General features: G+C 41.3%; 1 protein-coding gene across 1 annotated transcript; it reads left to right on the top strand.

Moving 5' to 3' along the window:
- The first annotated feature begins 716 nt into the window (after positions 1-716).
- Positions 717-18,102, top strand: LOC148195226 (uncharacterized). The gene is made up of 6 exons (XM_088095130.1): positions 717-964; positions 13,300-14,719; positions 15,065-15,646; positions 15,764-16,113; positions 17,182-17,385; positions 18,003-18,102. Exons 1-6 carry the CDS (start codon positions 717-719, stop codon positions 18,100-18,102), a joined length of 2,904 nt encoding a protein of 967 aa, XP_087951256.1.
- Positions 18,103-18,678: the final 576 nt, after the last annotated feature.

Genomic DNA, 18,678 nt, shown 5'->3' with positions numbered 1-18,678 from the left:
TTCCTTGTGTTGTCAATTGTATATGTACGTTCATCCTGTCTTGCAATGATCATCCGTGTGGATGTGAGCAGAAGGCGAGGCCACCTTAGAGGATGTGATCGAGGAAGAAAACTTAGTGGAAGTTGAAGTGAAAGCGGAGCAGTAGGACGTCCGTTTTTCTTTTAGTTTAGAGGTTCGCTTTTGAAATTGAACGTTCGGTTATTTATTTTGTAAAACCGTTCGTCCTAAAATTGTATTATTTCTGTTTCTTGTATAGTGGTTCTGTACTTTAAGTCGTTCGGCTTTTGAACTTTGTTAATTAATATAAAGACTGCATTGATTTACTGTTAATTGTAATTAATTCTGATTTATAGTAATTACTGTATTTTGGGATGTTACATTAGTGGTATCAGAGCAGTTTTGTTCTTTTAAGGACACTGTAGGTTATGAGTGCACTGTGTTTTTGCTGTGTGCTTATTGTGTGTTTAATGAGTTATTGTTTTAACTCTTGAACATTATTAACGTTCGTTTTTCTCTGATCCAGAGAACTAATGGCGCCTAGACTCCCTCCTCCTCCTCAACCTAATGAGCCTGACACGTCCACAAACACTAGGTTGTTGGAGACAGTAATCGATAGATTGCAGCAACAGAATGCCACGTTAATGGAGCAGAACGCCGCTGCTCTACAGAGTTTGGAGGCCGCACGCGCCAACTCTAAAGCCACGTAGAGGCAGTTGATGGAGATTATTGCTGCCACCAGAGGCACGCCAGGAGCGTCCTCTTCCAATGCTGCTCAACCTACTGCCGAATGGAGCTTGGAGAGTTTTCTCCAACACCACCCGGCTAAATTCAGTGGAAAAGGCCTCCCTGACGAGGCAGACCAGTGGTTAAGGGACATGGAAAGGATCTTCAACGCCAAGAGGTGTCCAGATGAGAACCGTTTGGCGTTCACGGAGTATTTGTTGACGAGGGAAGCAAGTCACTGGTGGGCAAGCATGATAACAGTTGAAAAATTGTTATTTTCATGATTAAAATTGACACTAAAAGCAACCTTTACACTTAGAAACTAGCTTGAAATCATGCTTTTCTTTATATTTTTGGGAATAAGAGAGCTGGACAGGTTTATGCTTGATTTCAGTGTTTTTGTGCAGGTTTTAAGGTGAATTTGGTGAAAGAAGTGAAGAAGGAGAGAGATGAAATCAGAAAAGACAACAAAAAGTGCAAAAGGAGAAGCCGAAGTCACCGCTCAGCGGCAGTTTACCGCTGAGCGGCACTCAGGAGTTTGCGGGAGGTCCGCTGAGGGGCAAAATGGCCGCTGAGGGGAGAAAACAAGTCACGCACTCACCGCTGAGCGGTATTTTACCGCTGAGCGGTACTCTGGAAGTCACGGGAGATCCGCTGAGGGGCAAAATGGCCGTTGAGGGGAGAAAACAAGTCACGTGATGAGTCAATATTCTCTCAATTTCACTTAGCTTATTGTACCGAATTTAATCAGGGAATTGTGCTTAAATGTCCAGTATTTTCCCATTTTTCTTAATTGTGCTTAATTTGATCGGAAATTCAAATTTTAATTAATTTGAATTATTTGAGCTAATTATTTGCATTATTAATTGTAGGGAAATTTTTGGAAATATAATTTGAGACATTTGGAGGTGAAAACAAATACCACATCAAATATATTTTAAAATAAAATGAAAGAGAGGTGTGGGTTTAAATTTTTGATGCACATGGGAGTGGTGTATGCATTGAAGAGGGGAGTGACGTCCAGCAAATTCAAGAAGCCAGCAGCAGCAACACGCGTGAAGCAGCATGTGGTGGCAAAAGAAAAGCTGGTCCAGCAGCTTTGAATTGGTACAGCAGCCCACATTGAATCACACGTCCAAGAGGTGCACACGGAGATGGCCCATGGGGAGCATCCAGCAAGCCTTCAACTTCACGCTCCAGCTTCAACAATAGTCCAGCAAGGCTTGGGAGCAGCTCGGTTTTGGCCAGGAAAAAATGCTGCAACACGTGGAGTTGGAAAATGCAGCAACACGGCCCACACCTAATCCAGTAAAGATGGGTGTACACGGATGGCAGTCACGGTCCAGCTGTCACGGGATGGAGAATGGGAAGCAGTTTGGGGGGTGCATCCAGCAGCTCCAGCCATTTGAATTGGGTTTGGCTTCCAGCACATTCAACCACGTGAAGACGGCATCCAGCAGGGCAATCGTTCTGAATTAAAAAGAGCAGCCGCCACACTCATTTTTCTGGATCTTGGTTTTTGAATATTGGAAAAAAGAAATGTAACGGAGAGGTGCAAACCAGCCGCCATCCTCACAGGGATTTATTTTTTTTGTTGCTGGGAACGTTTTTATTGAGAAAAAAAATGTGAACGCTGGTTTTGGATTGTCGATTTTACACACTGCCATTTTCATTTTGATTGCATTTTCTTTTCGCCCTTTGCATTCTCGGTCACAACAGGACACAAGTCATGGCCAGCTCACTTAGAAACATTTTTTTTAATTGATCTTTGCTGGTTGATGGAAGAGGCACTAGGTTGCAAGCAGCACACGGTTCCTTGGAAAAGAGAGATGATGATTCACAGGAGTAGGTGTATGTGACGTGCAGCTAGAAATAGTGATTTCATTTGGCTTGTGTTTAATTTTCAGTTTTTAATTTAGTCCATCTGCATTCACAAAACTCTTCAAAACCCCCCACTATGTGTTTGATCTGAGACTGAACCACATTTGGTCCTTGAGAGACGACCTAGGAGTCACTTCCTAGTTTATACTGCATTCTTTTATGCACAACTTTTGTGGGAGGTGCGACCCTCTCATCAACCGCTGAGCGGCACTTTAATGGGCTTGGACTTGACTTTTTGTAATTTACGAATGATACATAAGCTTTAGGGTTTCCTAGGGTTAGGTATCTTTGGCAGAAACGAAGCAAACACTCTCTCTTCCACCCCTTGGGGTAGATTGGGAGATGGTGACAGCTCTCCTCTTCTCTTTCACGGGTTTTTCTATCTCTTTCATTCTTTCATTATTGTTCATCTAGGTTCACCATGAATATGGTGAACTAAACCTTGTATGTTTGTTGGGGAATCAATGTAATCTTTTGAAGCTCTCATATATGGAATCTGTTTTTACATCTTTTATTTAAGATCTATGCTTTCTTTCATCATTAGTTAGGGTTTTTCCTCTTTGCTTAATGCTTGCATTGTTTAACTCATTCGATGCATGATTATTGGTTTTGTCGATACGGGAACGTACGGGGAAGTCTAGATCCGGGGAATTTCTCCCAATTTTATATTGGTTGTCGTTAAGCTCCTGAACTTATGAACTAATCATTAGGAATGCTAGGAATTGTATGAACTCGTGATTAGGGAGAAGCCTTCTGGAAAGGTACATTAGAGAGTGGCATTAACAATGGTGATTTGATCGTTGAATTCCTAAAATATATGAGAGTGGATAAGATGAAATTGAACCCCAACAACATATCCATACATAAATTTCATTGAAAGTGTTTATCTTTTGCTTTTTGCCATTGATCACAATTCATGCATACATGTTTATTTTCTGTCTTGCATTTTAAACCCCAATTAATTCGTTTGTAAGTCTTAGTTAATTAAGAAATCACATAACTAAACTAGGCCGTGAGTCCTTTGGGAAGAATGATACTTGGTCTTACCAAGTTTTATTACTTGAACGATTCGGTCATACTTGCCGATTAAAAACAAGTTTGTGACATCATAATTTGGTGTTCATAAATTTGTCCATCAAGTTTTTGGCGCCGCTGCCGGGGACTCGTGGTTTAACTGGTTAATTTGTGTGATTATTAATTATCTTTGACTTATTTTTTTATTTTATTTTTAAATTACGAATTTTTATTTTATTTTATTTTTTCTGTTTTCTGTCTTTATTTTCTGAATCTTATATTTTCTTTTATATCTTTTTGTCCTAACCAAATCTTCTAGGGTTTTGTGTTCTTGTGTATGCAGGAGGCAATTCGAACTAGGAGCAACAAAACAACAGAACCGTTGCTTGAAGGATTAGAAGACAGTAGACGGAGGAGAAGAATCAGAACATCTAGAGAACTTTTCCCTCCTCCGGAAACTCTGTTGCAACCATCACCACAAGGTTCTGACAATAGCACAGAAAATATGGAGAATAATCATATCAGAAGAACTCTTGCTGATTACACCAATGTAGCTGGACCTCAACATATTAACAGCATAGCTAGACCTAGAGTCAATGCAGCCAATATGGAGGTCAAACCAGCATTGATCCAACTGGTGAAGAGTAATCAATTCAATGGGTTATCTCATGAAAGCCCGTATGAGCACCTGACTACATTTAATGAAATTTGCAACACAGTGAAAATCAACGGGGTGCCAGACGAAGCAATCAAACTTAGTTTGTTTCCTTTCTCATTGGGAGGCAATGCTAAGCTTTGGTTGAACTCTTTTCCAAAAGGAAGTTTCACAGAGTGGGAAGCAGTGGTAACAAAGTTTTTGAACAAGTACTTTCCACAATCAAAAGTGACAAAAGGCAAGCAAGAGATATCTTCATTTAAGCAGGGCATGGAAGAATCACTAGGGCATGCATGGGATAGATACAAAAGTCTGCTAAGAAAAACACCCACGCATGGCTTTGAAGAACAGGAAGTAGTCTTAACTTTCCTTGGAGGGCTTGGTTCACAAACCAAGATGATGCTTGATGCCTCAGCAGGAGGCAATATTAAATGGAAAACTCCAGAGGAAGCTATAGAAATTATTGACAACATGGCTACTAGTGATAATGAGCTCAACAGCGAAAGAGGAGTTCCTATGCAACAAAAAGGGGTTCTCCAATTACAGACACATGATGCCTTGCTAGCTCAAAATAAAATTCTAACTCAACAGCTGGAGACTCTGACTAAAACTCTTGCACAATTACCTAAAGAGTTGAAAACTGCTGCACAGGTGCAAACTCAGTTGTGCGAATTATGTGGAGGTGATCATATCAATGGTCAATGTGTTTTTCCAGTGGAGGCCTTGGAGGATGTTAATTTCATGGCTAATCAATTTCCATACCGTCAAGGGAATTACAATCAAGGGTGGAAACCACATCCAAGTATTGGTCAAGGACAAACTGGGCAAGCAAATCAATATAATAAGCAGCAGCAACCAACCTTTTGGCAACAATTATCTATGCTTAATGAAAAATCAACAAGGTTGGAAGAAACTCTTCAGCAATTCATACAGAAAACCGAATCTTCTCAAAAGAGCACTGAAGCTGCTATAAAGAATTTGGAGATTCAAATGGGTCAGATTACCAAGCAATTGGAAGAAAGGCCAAATAGAAATTTTGGGGCTAATACTGAGGTTAACCCTAGAGAAGAGTGCAAAGTGGTAAAGAGTGTGAATGAAGAGATAATTGAGTTAGAAGAAGGAGAAACAGAAGAAAGAAGAGAAATAGAGAGCAAAAATAATTTTCCTTTTCCAATAAATCAAGAAAAACAAATGGATTTCACAGAATTATTCAGAATGGTGGATAATAAAGCACCTTGGGAACATATTTTACAGAAAATTGCAGTTTACACAAAATCTGATGAAGAAATTTCTACAAAGAAGAGACGTAGAGATGATGGGGCAAAAGAGTGTATAACTGTTAAGAAAGAGTCATTCCCTCCTAAAGCGTCAGATCCAGGTAGTTTTTCTATCCCTTGTACTATAGGGAAGAAAAAGGTAAAGAAAGCTCTCCTTGATTTAGGTTCAAGTGTTAACTTGATACCTTATTCTTTACTGGAGCAAATCGGCAAAGTTAAAATGAAACATGCAAAGATTAAAATAGTAATGGCCGATGGATCTTCAAAGGAGCCATGTGGGATTGTAGAGGACATTATAGTTTGTGTTGGCAAACTTCAGTTCTTGGCAGACTTTGTGGTGATGAAGATGGAGACTGAGAAGATACCTATCATACTTGGAAGACCGTTTATGAAAACGGCCAGGGCTATCATAGATGTAAATGAAGGTATAGTGGTGCTCCAGGATAGAGAGGAGAGAGTGGTGGTAGATGTTTTCAAAGATGAGATGCAAGCAAAGGAGGAAGAAGCTAGTTATAAAGCTGCATTTCGAGATGCACCCATGACTAGCCGTAAAGATGAAAATCTTGAGGTTTCAGGTAACCATTGTTTGTTGTTTCAGGTACCCAAGGTAGAAGAGATTGGAAGAGGAGAAGAAATTCGTAGAGACTGGAAGAAAAGAAGACTCCAACTTGGCACACCTGTTAGAATCAAGAACAAGTTGTGGGTTGTGAAGGGCTTTAAAGAGAAGGAGATGATAGAGATAGAGTCTCCATGTTCTAGAAGAACCAAAACAGTTCAAAGGAAACAGCTGAGGAGTTGGTGGAATAACAACATCAATTACAAAGAAGATGGAACTTGAACTTTATTGGGTCAAGCTAATGACATTAAAAGAGCGCTTGCTGGGAGGCAACCCAGTGAATTTAAAAACTTTTGATTTGGTTTTGTAATTTGTAATTTTTGAACATTATTTCTGTATTTATTTTGTTGGATATAGCATCTACTGAAGGATGCTAGGTGGTTAAGTATCTACTGAAGGATACAATGGCTGTAACACCTACTGATGGGTGTTGGTGGATTTTGGGTCAGGCTCGTGACGTTAAACAAGCGCTACCTGGGAGGCAACCCAGTTGATTGAATATTTCTGTTTGTTTGTTTTAAGTTAGGGTTTGCATAAGCATTTTGAACATTGAATTGCAGGGAGCCAGTGAGGGGCATGTCTAGGAGGCACGTAGGTTAAGAAAAGAAGGAGAAGAGCACTTCACGAAAGTGCCGCTGAGCGGTACTTTACCGCTGAGCGGTACTCTCACAGAATAGGGTTTTAGTTCCCCTTAGCGGGACCCAAGCCCATTAGAGTATTTTTAAACCCTAAGCTGCGCATTTTCTCACACTTTCAGACTTTTCTTTGCACAAACACTCCCACATACCTTCTCCAAAGTTTTCCACCTCTTTTCACTCCTCCCTCTTAAGAAAATTTCTCTTCCACTCACTTTTTCACTAGTGTGCCATCAAAAGTTTGGGGTTGGGAGAGAGCATTCTAGCTTGGAAGCATTCTCATTGCATCTAGTATCTCCACCCCAGTAAGTAAAATGCATTTTGTTCATTCTAGGGTTTTTGATTTTGAATATGATTGTCAAAGCATGAAGATTTAGGGGTTTTGATTTCTTTGCATGATTTGATGATATATTTGATGTTTGAACCGATTAAACTGCATGATTATGAACTGGAAAACTGAAAATTGCATTTGGGTGGAGTTAGGAAAGCTTTAAAACAGGTTTTTCAAAAATCTGCAGAGTTACCGCTGAGGGGTAAACTGCCGCTGAGCGGCACTCTGCCAGATTTGATTTTTTGGTTTTGTGTGATCTGGAATGTGGTACTGGTGGCGCTGAGGGGAAATTCTGGCCCTCAGCGGTGGTTTAGCTTCGAAAGGAGTTGTGTTCTGTGTTTTACTAATGATTAACATCATGTTCTGTGGTTTGGTTTTGTGTTTTGAATGTAGGAATGGCATCCTCATCCGAAAAAAGATTGAAAACCATGGCAAACAAGAGAAAGGAAAAGGAACCAGAGCAATCCCACTCTAGTAGGTTCCTCTCTAGGAAACATGAGAAGCACTTTAAAGTGGTTCAGGACAGGAGACTTCTGATGGAGAGAAAGGTTGGAATGATACCTAACCTTGCTCCTCAATTTGGAGAGCAAGTTTTAGGGAATGACTGGGGAAAGCTAGCCACTTATCCTGCACCTGCCAACATAGTTGTGGTTAAGGAATTTTACACCAATGCAAAGAAGATTGGTGATTATCCAGCTGAGAATTATTTGGGCTATGTTAGAGGCCATGCTATCAGGTATGATCCTGATTCAATTAATAATTTTCTGGACACTGTATGGGCTGGTTAGCAGTGCCAGTTTGCTCTTTGCATGGAGGAAGGTGCTGATTATGAGGATGTGGAGAGAGTACTGTGTATACCTGGAGGACACTTCCAAAGGAATCGATCTGGCTCAGTGGTTAACATTAGGAGGACGGATTTGACTCCTCTTGCAAAGTATTGGATGGCGTTTTCTCATGCCAACATTCAGCCATGTTCACATGTGTCAGATATTACTCTCAGCAGGGCATTCTTCATCTACTGTGCTATCAGAAACTTGAATGTTAATATTGGGCAGGTGATAGCTGATGAGATTAGTGTGTGCGCTAATACTTCAAACAACAAAGCACCACTAGGACATCCTTCTTTGATCACGCACCTTTGCAAGATAGCTGGGGTGGACACTTCTGCTCCACCTTTTGAGAGGCCAAGAAAAGCTATTGATGAGGCCTACTATAGACAGTACTGTGGAGGTGATGATGAAGCTCAGCCAGTTCCACCACGCCGTGCTCGTAGAGAGAGAGGGCCAGCACAGAGCCAGACATCTGCTGGGACACATGAAGCAGAGCCATTCCAGATGAGGGACATGTATATGTCTCTTATAGGGGCTCAGTTGCAGTCCATTCACAGAGGGCAGGTGGCCACTGCTGAGATGATTGTGGGGATGTATGATACACCTCCAGCCCACAGGTGGACTATGGATGAATTCCATAATGTGGTAGCTTGGCCAGAGGAGCCAGTGCATGGAGGAGGAGCTGGAGCAGCTGAAGCTTCAGCTAGAGATATGGAAGAAGATGAAGCTGATGAGGATGATGCATTTGAAGATGATGAAGATGAGGAGGAAGAGAAAGATACAGAGGACAGCTCAGATTGATGAGGAGCTGAGATAGCATTTACTGATGAATGCTATCATGTGCTTATGCTTTGTGGTTTAAGTTTTCTGAACTTATTTGTTTTTGTTTTTAGATTAGGGTTTGATGTACTCTATTTGAAACTTGGTTTCTTGTGATGTTTTGCTATTAACTGTGATGTTGTGATAAGTAATTCTGAATGATGCTTATGATTAACTGATGTTGAGATGATGTGCACATTAAAATGCTTATACAGGTGATTCACAAGTTTTGTGAACAAATGCATGATATCATGATTGTGATTGTGAAATTAAGCAGGATGTGTATGTCAAAATGTGAATGAACTTATGTGTGAGATTTTGAGCTCCAGAGTTGTTATTGTTGAATGCTATTACTTTGGAAGCATGAATGATTTTGCCCAGGTTTTTTATGATTGAATCAATTGCTTGTTTTGCATCATGTGATCAAGGCCATTTGTTGAAAACCTTTTTATTGGCCAAATTCAAAAAATTAGCCCACTAAAAGAGAACACTGTGTGTTCTATCCTTTGAACCCTTAGCCTTGAATATACACTGAAAACCCTTAGTTGAAAATCTTTACCTTGAGTTAAGTAGAAGATCTTGTGTGGTATTGCTAAATGTTCAAGTTTGGGGTTGTTGGGAAAAACATGAAAAGCATTGAGCTAAGAGCTAAAAAGTAAGAATGTGCAAAGAAAAAGAAAAGAAAAGAAAAAGAAGCAAAGCTCAATGCAAAGGCAAAAGAAAGTTGGGAATGAATGAGATGATTGTGTTGTTATGATTCTATTAACTCAAGGATTTTGTGATCCAGAAAAACCAATTTTCTTGTTAGCCCAGCCACATTATAAGCCATTGAAAAGTCCTTGTGATGATGCATGCTTGTGAATGTTTTTGATTGTGGTAAAATGAAAGGCAAAGCTAATTCATGTAACATTGTGATAGTAGAGTGAATGAGTGATTATCTCTTATACACTTGAGTGTGAGTGAAACACTTGACTTAGTGAGGAAATATCACATGAACACATGAACATCCATGTTTAATTGATTGATCATTCATGAAAATAGCATTTGTTGGAATTTAAATGACTTTGTGAACACTAAAGCATGTGCACATCTTGATTGAACTCTTGGTCATAAGTTTGAGTGAAGTTTTTGCTTATCTTGAAAAGAAGATTTTTGAATGAAGTGAATCATCATATGAATTGGTTGAAGATAGAGTTACATCTTATTTGCTTGAGGACAAGCAAAGTTTTAAGTTTGGGGTTGTGATAACAGTTGAAAAACTGTTATTTTCATGATTAAAATTGACACTAAATGCAACCTTTACACTTAGAAACTAGCTTGAAATCATGCTTTTCTTTATATTTTTGGGAATAAGAGAGCTGGACAGGTTTATGCTTGATTTCAGTGTTTTTGTGCAGGTTTTAAGGTGAATTTGGTGAAAGAAGTGAAGAAGGAGAGAGATGAAATCAGAAAAGACAACAAAAAGTGCAAAAGGAGAAGCCGAAGTCACCGCTCAGCGGCAGTTTACCGCTGAGCGGCACTCAGGAGTTTGCGGGAGGTCCGCTGAGGGGCAAAATGGCCGCTGAGGGGAGAAAACAAGTCACGCACTCACCGCTGAGCGGTATTTTACCGCTGAGCGATACTCTGGAAGTCACGGGAGATCCGCTGAGGGGCAAAATGGCCGCTGAGGGGAGAAAACAAGTCACGCAATCACCGCTGAGCGGTAGTTTACCGCTGATGAGTCAATATTTTCTCAATTTCACTTAGCTTATTGTACCGAATTTAATCAGGGAATTGTGCTTAAATGTCCAGTATTTTCCCATTTTTCTTAATTGTGCTTAATTTGATCGGAAATTCAAATTTTAATTAATTTGAATTATTTGAGCTAATTATTTGCATTATTAATTGTAGGGAAATTTTTGGAAATATAATTTGAGACATTTGGAGGTGAAAAGAAATACCACATCAAATATATTTTAAAATAAAATGAAAGAGAGGTGTGGGTTTAAATTTTTGATGCACATGGGAGTGGTGTATGCATTGAAGAGGGGAGTGACGTCCAGCAAATTCAAGAAGCCAGCAGCAGCAACACGCGTGAAGCAGCATGTGGTGGCAAAAGAAAAGCTGGTCCAGCAGCTTTGAATTGGTACAGCAGCCCACATTGAATCACACGTCCAGGAGGTGCACACGGAGATGGCCCATGGGGAGCATCCAGCAAGCCTTCAACTTCACGCTCCAGCTTCAACAATAGTCCAGCAAGGCTTGGGAGCAGCTCGGTTTTGGCCAGGAAAAAATGCTGCAACACGTGGAGTTGGAAAATGCAGCAACACGGCCCACACCTAATCCAGCAAAGATGGGTGTACACGGATGGCAGTCACGGTCCAGCTGTCACGGGATGGAGAATGGGAAGCAGTTTGGGGGGTGCATCCAGCAGCTCCAGCAATTTGAATTGGGTTTGGCTTCCAGCACATTCAACCACGTGAAGAAGGCATCCAGCAGGGTAATCGTTCTGAATTAAAAAGAGCAGCCGCCACACTCATTTTTCTGGATCTTGGTTTTTGGATATTGGAAAAAAGAAATGTAACGGAGAGGTGCAAACCAGCCGCCATCCTCACAGGGATTTATTTTTTTTGTTGCTGGGAACGTTTTTATTGAGAAAAAAAATGTGAACGCTGGTTTTGGATTGTCGATTTTACACACTGCCATTTTCATTTTGATTGCATTTTCTTTTCGCCCTTTTCATTCTCGGTCACAACAGGACACAAGTCATGGCCAACTCACTTAGAAACATTTTTTTTAATTGATCTTTGCTGGTTGATGGAAGAGGCACTAGGTTGCAAGCAGCACACGGTTCCTTGGAAAAGAGAGATGATGATTCACAGAAGTAGGTGTATGTGACGTGCAGCTAGAAATAGTGATTTCATTTGGCTTGTGCACGGCGTGGACAATTGAGGCTGGAGCGGTGCACACATGGGTCATGATATGATGGATTCTTCTAGGGAGCAACGTGTGTGTTGGAGCAGCCACCGAAAAGGGGGTCTCTCTCTCGGGTTTTCACTTAGCAAATGTAGAGTTTCTTTTTTTTTTCTTCAGAAGTATGTAGTTGAGTAGTAGTGTGTGTCACAGTGATTAGAGCAATTTTCTCATATTATTTTTATCTTCATTGTTGAGTCATTTTAATTTAAGTGTTGAATCCTTGATGAATTTCATTCCAGTTAAAGTGTTTTAATTTTTATTATCCGTTCTATTTTACCGTTTACTGTTTTTCTGCATATTTATTATTACAGCGTTTTAATTTCAAGCATTGATGAATTTTGCATTCTCTAATTTTATTGTCATTTACCATTTAGTCTTACTGTCGTAAAAATTTATTTCCACGTTTTAAATTCTGTTTTATTTATATTCGGTTGTGTTTAATTTTCAGTTTTTAATTTAGTCCATCTGCATTCACAAAACTCTTCAAAACCCCCCACTATGTGTTTGATCTGAGACTGAACCACATTTGGTCCTTGAGAGACGACCTAGGAGTCACTTCCTAGTTTATACTGCATTCTTTTATGCACAACTTTTGTGGGAGGTGCGACCCTCTCATCAACCGCTGAGCGGCACTTTAATGGGCTTGGACTTGACTTTTTGTAATTTACGAATGATACATAAGCTTTAGGGTTTCCTAGGGTTAGGTATCTTTGGCAGAAACGAAGCAAACACTCTCTCTTCCACCCCTTGGGGTAGATTGGGAGATGGTGACAGCTCTCCTCTTCTCTTTCGCGGGTTTTTCTATCTCTTTCATTCTTTCATTATTGTTCATCTAGGTTCACCATGAATATGGTGAACTAAACCTTGTATGTTTGTTGGGGAATCAATGTAATCTTTTGAAGCTCTCATATATGGAATCTGTTTTTACATCTTTTATTTAAGATCTATGCTTTCTTTCATCATTAGTTAGGGTTTTTCCTCTTTGCTTAATGCTTGCATTGTTTAACTCATTCGATGCATGATTATTGGTTTTGTCGATACGGGAACGTACGGGGAAGTCTAGATCCGGGGAATTTCTCCCAATTTTATATTGGTTGTCGTTAAGCTCCTGAACTTATGAACTAATCATTAGGAATGCTAGGAATTGTATGAACTCGTGATTAGGGAGAAGCCTTCTGGAAAGGTACATTAGAGAGTGGCATTAACAATGGTGATTTGATCGTTGAATTCCTAAAATATATGAGAGTGGATAAGATGAAATTGAACCCCAACAACATATCCATACATAAATTTCATTGAAAGTGTTTATCTTTTGCTTTTTGCCATTGATCACAATTCATGCATACATGTTTATTTTCTGTCTTGCATTTTAAACCCCAATTAATTCGTTTGTAAGTCTTAGTTAATTAAGAAATCACATAACTAAACTAGGCCGTGAGTCCTTTGGGAAGAACGATACTTGGTCTTACCAAGTTTTATTACTTGAACGATTCGGTCATACTTGCCGATTAAAAACAAGTTTGTGACATCATAATTTGGTGTTCATAAATTTGTCCATCAAAGCACAAGAGCTATTTTGGCAGACGCTCAACGTCCTATCACTTGGGAAGTGTTCCGTGGCAAGTTTTATGAGGAGTACTTCCCTGACAGCGTCCGATTTGCCAAGGAAGTGGAATTTTTACAGCTGGTTCAAGGTGGGATGTTGGTTTTTGAGTATACCAACAAGTTCAAGCACCTTGTTCGGTTCAATACTATGGCCACCAGTGAAGAGTGGCAGTGTCGGAAGTTTGAGAACGGACTGCAGAGTGACTTGAAGGTTTTAATCTCCAGTTTATGTATACGGACGTTCCCTGCCATGGTTGAGAAGGCCAAGGTTTTGGAGAAGAATATGGCAGAAGCGGAACGACACAAGAAACAACAACAAGCAGTTAGGGGACCGATCGTCTCCAGAGGCAATATTAATCCAAGAAGAACTCCGTACGCTCGTCCGAATCAACCAGCCAACACGAGCGGTTCTCAAGCTTTAGTTCCTGCCGGACAATATGGGCAGCACGAAAACGTTACTTGTTTCCAGTGTGGAGGACCACACTATCGTTCGTCATGCCCTCAACTAGTGGGAGGAAAACACTGCAACCGTTGTGGACGGAATGGACACTTGGAGAACGAGTGCAACATGGGTGGACGAGCAGTGATGAGACCACCAAATGCTGGAAGGAACGAACCAAGAGGTGGTCGAGCTCAAGTAGTTGGACGAGTGTATGCTATAACAGGCGCGGAGACAGCCAGTTCAGGTAACCTTATAACTGGTGAATGTTTGCTGTATGGAATGCCATGTCGTGTACTGTATGACTCGGGGGCGACTCACTCCTTCATCTCGAAGGCGTGTGTTGAAAAATTGGGAATAGCTGAGAGAGAGATGCAGTTCGACTTGGTGGTGTCAACACCAGCGGCTGGAGAGATTAGGACGTCTACTGTGTGCATTAGATGTCCTATTGTGGTTGAGGGGTGTAGCTATAAGGTGAACTTGATCTGTTTACCTTTGAAGGAATTAGAAGTGATTTTAGGAATGGATTGGTTGGCTACCAATCGCATTCTTATAGACTGTGGAATGAAGGAGCTGATTTTTCCGAATGAAGAAGAAGAAGAATTTTCAATAACGCTCGGTCAGATTAAGGAGGACTTAATGGAAGGTGCGAGCTGTTTCCTAATCATGACGCATGAAGATCAAGAGTTAGGAGGTTTGAGGCAAGAAAGAACGTTCGGTGTTGGCAGTGAAGAACGAACGGTTGTAGATGAATTTCCGGACGTCTTTCCGGAAGAGATACCTGGACTTCCCCCTCCTCGTGAAGTGGAATTCACCATTGATTTGGTGACGATGGCAGCACCTATCTCAGTTCAACCATACCGTATGGCGCCTGCAGAGTTGGTTGAACTTAAGAAGCAGATTGAAGAGCTAATGGATAAACAATTTATCAGGCCGAGCGTATCACCATGGGGAGCGCCTGTGCTCTTAGTGAAGAAGAAAGATGGCAGCTCTCGGTTGTGTATAGACTACAGGAAATTGAACAAGTTAACCATCAAGAACAAGTACCCATTGCCAAGAATAGACGACTTGCTGGATCAATTGCATGGGGCCACTGTATTCTCGAAAATTGACTTGCGATCTGGATATCATCAAATCAGAGTTAAGGAGGACGACATCCAGAAGACAGCGTTCAGATCTCGTTATGGGCATTTTGAGTATGTGGTGATGCCATTTGGAGTGACGAACGCTCCAGCAATCTTCATGGATTATATGAATCGGATATTCAGACCTTATTTGGACAAGTTTGTGGTCGTCTTCATAGATGATGTTCTCATTTACTCCAAGACACAAGCCGAACATGAAGAACACTTGAGGACAGTACTGACCGTGTTAAGAGAAAAGGAGTTATATGCAAAGCTGTCCAAATGTGAATTTTGGATGAAGGAGGTACAGTTTTTGGGACATGTGGTGTCGGCTGGAGGTATTTTAGTAGATCCAGCTAAGGTACGAGCGGTGTTGGATTGGAAGAGTTCGCGTTCGGTCACTGAGGTTCGTAGCTTTGTGGGACTCGCGGGCTACTATAGGCGTTTTATTGAAGGGTTTGCTAAGATAGTAGCTCCGCTAACTCAGTTGACCAGGAAAGACCAACCGTTCGCCTGGACTGATCTGTGTGAGGAACGTTTTCAGGAGCTGAAGCATAAGTTGACGAGCGCTCCAGTGTTGATCATTCCTGACACGTCCAAGCCCTTTGAAGTATATTGCGACGCGTCTCACCAAGGGTTGGGCTGTGTGCTTATGCAAGAGAAGCGAGCGGTAGCATACGCGTCTCGTCAACTGAAGATTCATGAGAGAAATTACCCAACGCACGACCTGGAATTGGCAGCGGTAGTCTTCGCACTGAAGATTTGGAGGCATTACTTGTACGGGTCTACGTTCCAAGTCTTCAGTGATCACAAGAGCCTCAAGTATTTATTTGATCAGAAGGAGTTGAACATGAGGCAGAGGCGTTGGTTGGAGTTCTTGAAAGACTATGACTTTGAGCTGCTTTATCATCCGGGAAAGGGTAACGTAGTGGCGGACGCCCTAAGCAGGAAAGCAGTTCACATATCGGTTATGATGGTAAAAGAACTCAGCCTGGTTGAGAGCTTTAGAGATCTACGGTTACAATTTGAGTTGGAGTCAAACAGTATCAAGTGTTGTAACCTTAGAATATCCAGCGACGTGTTCGAGCGGATCAAGATGAAGCAACGCGATGATGAAGAGTTGGTCAAGATATTAAATACGCTCGGTACAGATCAGGCTAAAGAATTCAATACTGGAACGGACGGTTTACTACGATATATGGGTAGATCGTGCGTTCCAAACGACGGAGAGCTGAAGAGAATTATTCTGGAGGAAGGTCATCACAGCCGTCTTAGCATGCACCCTGGCATGACTAAGATGTATCAAGATCTCCGGAAATCCTTTTGGTGGCCTGGAATGAAGAGTGATGTCGCTCGTTTTGTGGCATCATGTTTAACTTGTCAAAGAGCGAAGGCTGAACACCAAAGACCAGGCGGCTTACTTCAACAATTGGAAATTCCAGAATGGAAGTGGGACAGCATCTCCATGGATTTCGTGACCCATCTACCACGAACGGTCAGAAATCATGATTCAATTTGGGTGATCGTGGATAGATTAACGAAGAGCGCCCACTTCCTGGCAGTTAACTTGAAGATGTCGATGACAAATTTGGCCAAGTTGTACATCAAGATGATCGTTCGTTTACATGGGGTACCGTCAAGCATTATTTCTGACCGAGACTCGAGATTCACATCTCGGTTTTGGCAATCATTACAAGGCGAGTTGGGAAGCAAGCTGCAGATGAGTTCAGGGTATCACCCTCAAACGGACGGCCAGTCTGAAAGAACCATCCAAACGCTGGAAGACTTACTGAGGACGTGCGTCCTAGATCACTTAGGCGCGTGGGATGAAATCTTGCCGCTAGTGGAGTTCACATACAACAACAGCTTCCAGTATAGCATTGGTATGGCGTCGTTTGAAGCTCTCTATGGGAGGAAGTGCCGAACGCCACTCTGTTGGTTCCAAGAAGGAGAGAACGTACTGACCGGACCTGAGCTCATCCAGCAAACGACTGAGAAAGTGAAGTTAATACAAGAAAGATTGAAGACGTCCCTGAGCAGGCAGAAATCCTATGCGGATAGACGAAGAAGACCTTTGGAGTTCGCTGCAGGTGACCATGTCTTTCTTAGACTCAACCCGATCACTGGAGTAGGCAGAGCCGTTCGTCCAAAGAAGCTATCTCCCAAATTCATTGGACCGTATCAAATTCTGAGGAAGATCGGACCAGTAGCGTACGAGCTCGCATTGCCGCCTCAACTGTCAAATCTGCACCCAGTCTTCCATGTTTCTCAACTCAGGAAGTATATAGCCAATCCCTCTCATGTCTTGGAGCTGGAAGATGTCCAATTACGCCAAGACCGAACGCTGGAGTTACAACCAGTCCGTGTGGAAGACAGCCGCACCAAGCTATACAAAGGAAAAGACGTCCGTATAGTGAAGATGGTGTGGGATGCGAAGACTGGAGATTCAACGTGGGAAGTGGAGGATGCTATGAGGGACTTGTATCCCCACTTATTTACGGGTAAGTTTCTAATTTTCGAGGACGAAAATTTTTGAAGTTAGGAGGAATGTGAGGCCTTGGAAAATTAACCGTAAGCCATCTGTCTAATCCAATTAAATGCACTGATGAGTCACTTGACTGCTCTCATTAATACACTGCGCCACACACTCAGTCTCATTAAAAACGCACTCACACACTCTGACGCACGCCTGCCAAGTGTCACTTTGGAACCTTCTGAATCTGTAGTGGAAAATAGGTGTCCGCATGAGAGTGCACGTCCGTTTGACGTTGGGAAGAAGGAAATGATTTTCTGAAAACACTTCTTCTCACTCTCTGCATTCACCTTCTTCATCACGAAACTCTGGCCTTTCTTCTTCTCCAACTTCTCTCTAGAAACCTTCACCTTCTCTCTACTGAAACTCACCACCATCTTCTCCGATCAACTTTCAGAGACCGTAGGGACGTTCGCGGAACCGTGAGCTACAAGCTCGACCGAACAGTTTCAAAGGCTGAAACTGGTAAGTCTCCTTTAGTAGTTCGTTCTAGGGTTTCCTGAAAAACTAAGTTTTGGCTGCATGCAAGTGTGTAGTTTAAGTATTCCGTTTTTCCTGTGGCTAGATTTGTTTTGGAAAAGTCAAGTGACATTGAGGGTAGAAAAACATTAGTTGGACGAAGCCAAACCTTGCGTCTAGGACAAGCTGTTTACGAATCCGGGTAAGGGAAGCTTATTAATTTAATTTATACTTGTATGTTGTATAAACGCATGATATGGATATATGTATATCGTCTGTTTGAGTATGCATGAACGAACACTGTTGTACTGGATGAATATGATTTTTGTTGGTTGAACTGTATAATGTATGGATTGAAAGATGGATGACTATTGTATAGTTTGATTTGTTAATATGATAAACTCTATAAAGTATGTGAATTAATGATGGATATGAATTTATAAAGTATGAATCGTTATGAGAAATGTTGAGTTAAGATAGTTGAAAAATCTGAATATGATAATTCTCCCTATGATAAATTACGCTCGTCATCGTACGGTCTTATACTGTTCGGTTTCCCTGAAAATGACTTAGAATGGAATTCTTTCATTTGGAAAGAACTCTGATCGAGAACGAGCGTCCCCATTTGAATTACTATGTTTGAACGTTCGGCTTAGCATAGAGATGTCGTATACCTTAAATCAAATAATATTAAATTACACCTTAAAATAAGTAACGCTCGGTCTTATACCAAGCGTTCGTCCTAAATAGCGCTCGGTCTTGTACCAAGCGTTCGTCATAGT

The sequence above is a fragment of the Vigna umbellata genome, chromosome 7 (genome assembly GCF_029865625.1).
Source record: "Vigna umbellata cultivar VRB3 chromosome 7, Vumbellata_1.0, whole genome shotgun sequence".
NCBI classification, from domain to species: domain Eukaryota; kingdom Viridiplantae; phylum Streptophyta; class Magnoliopsida; order Fabales; family Fabaceae; genus Vigna; species Vigna umbellata.
Note: the sequence above shows the minus strand (reverse complement) of the source record. Positions and strands in the feature narration are given on the sequence as shown.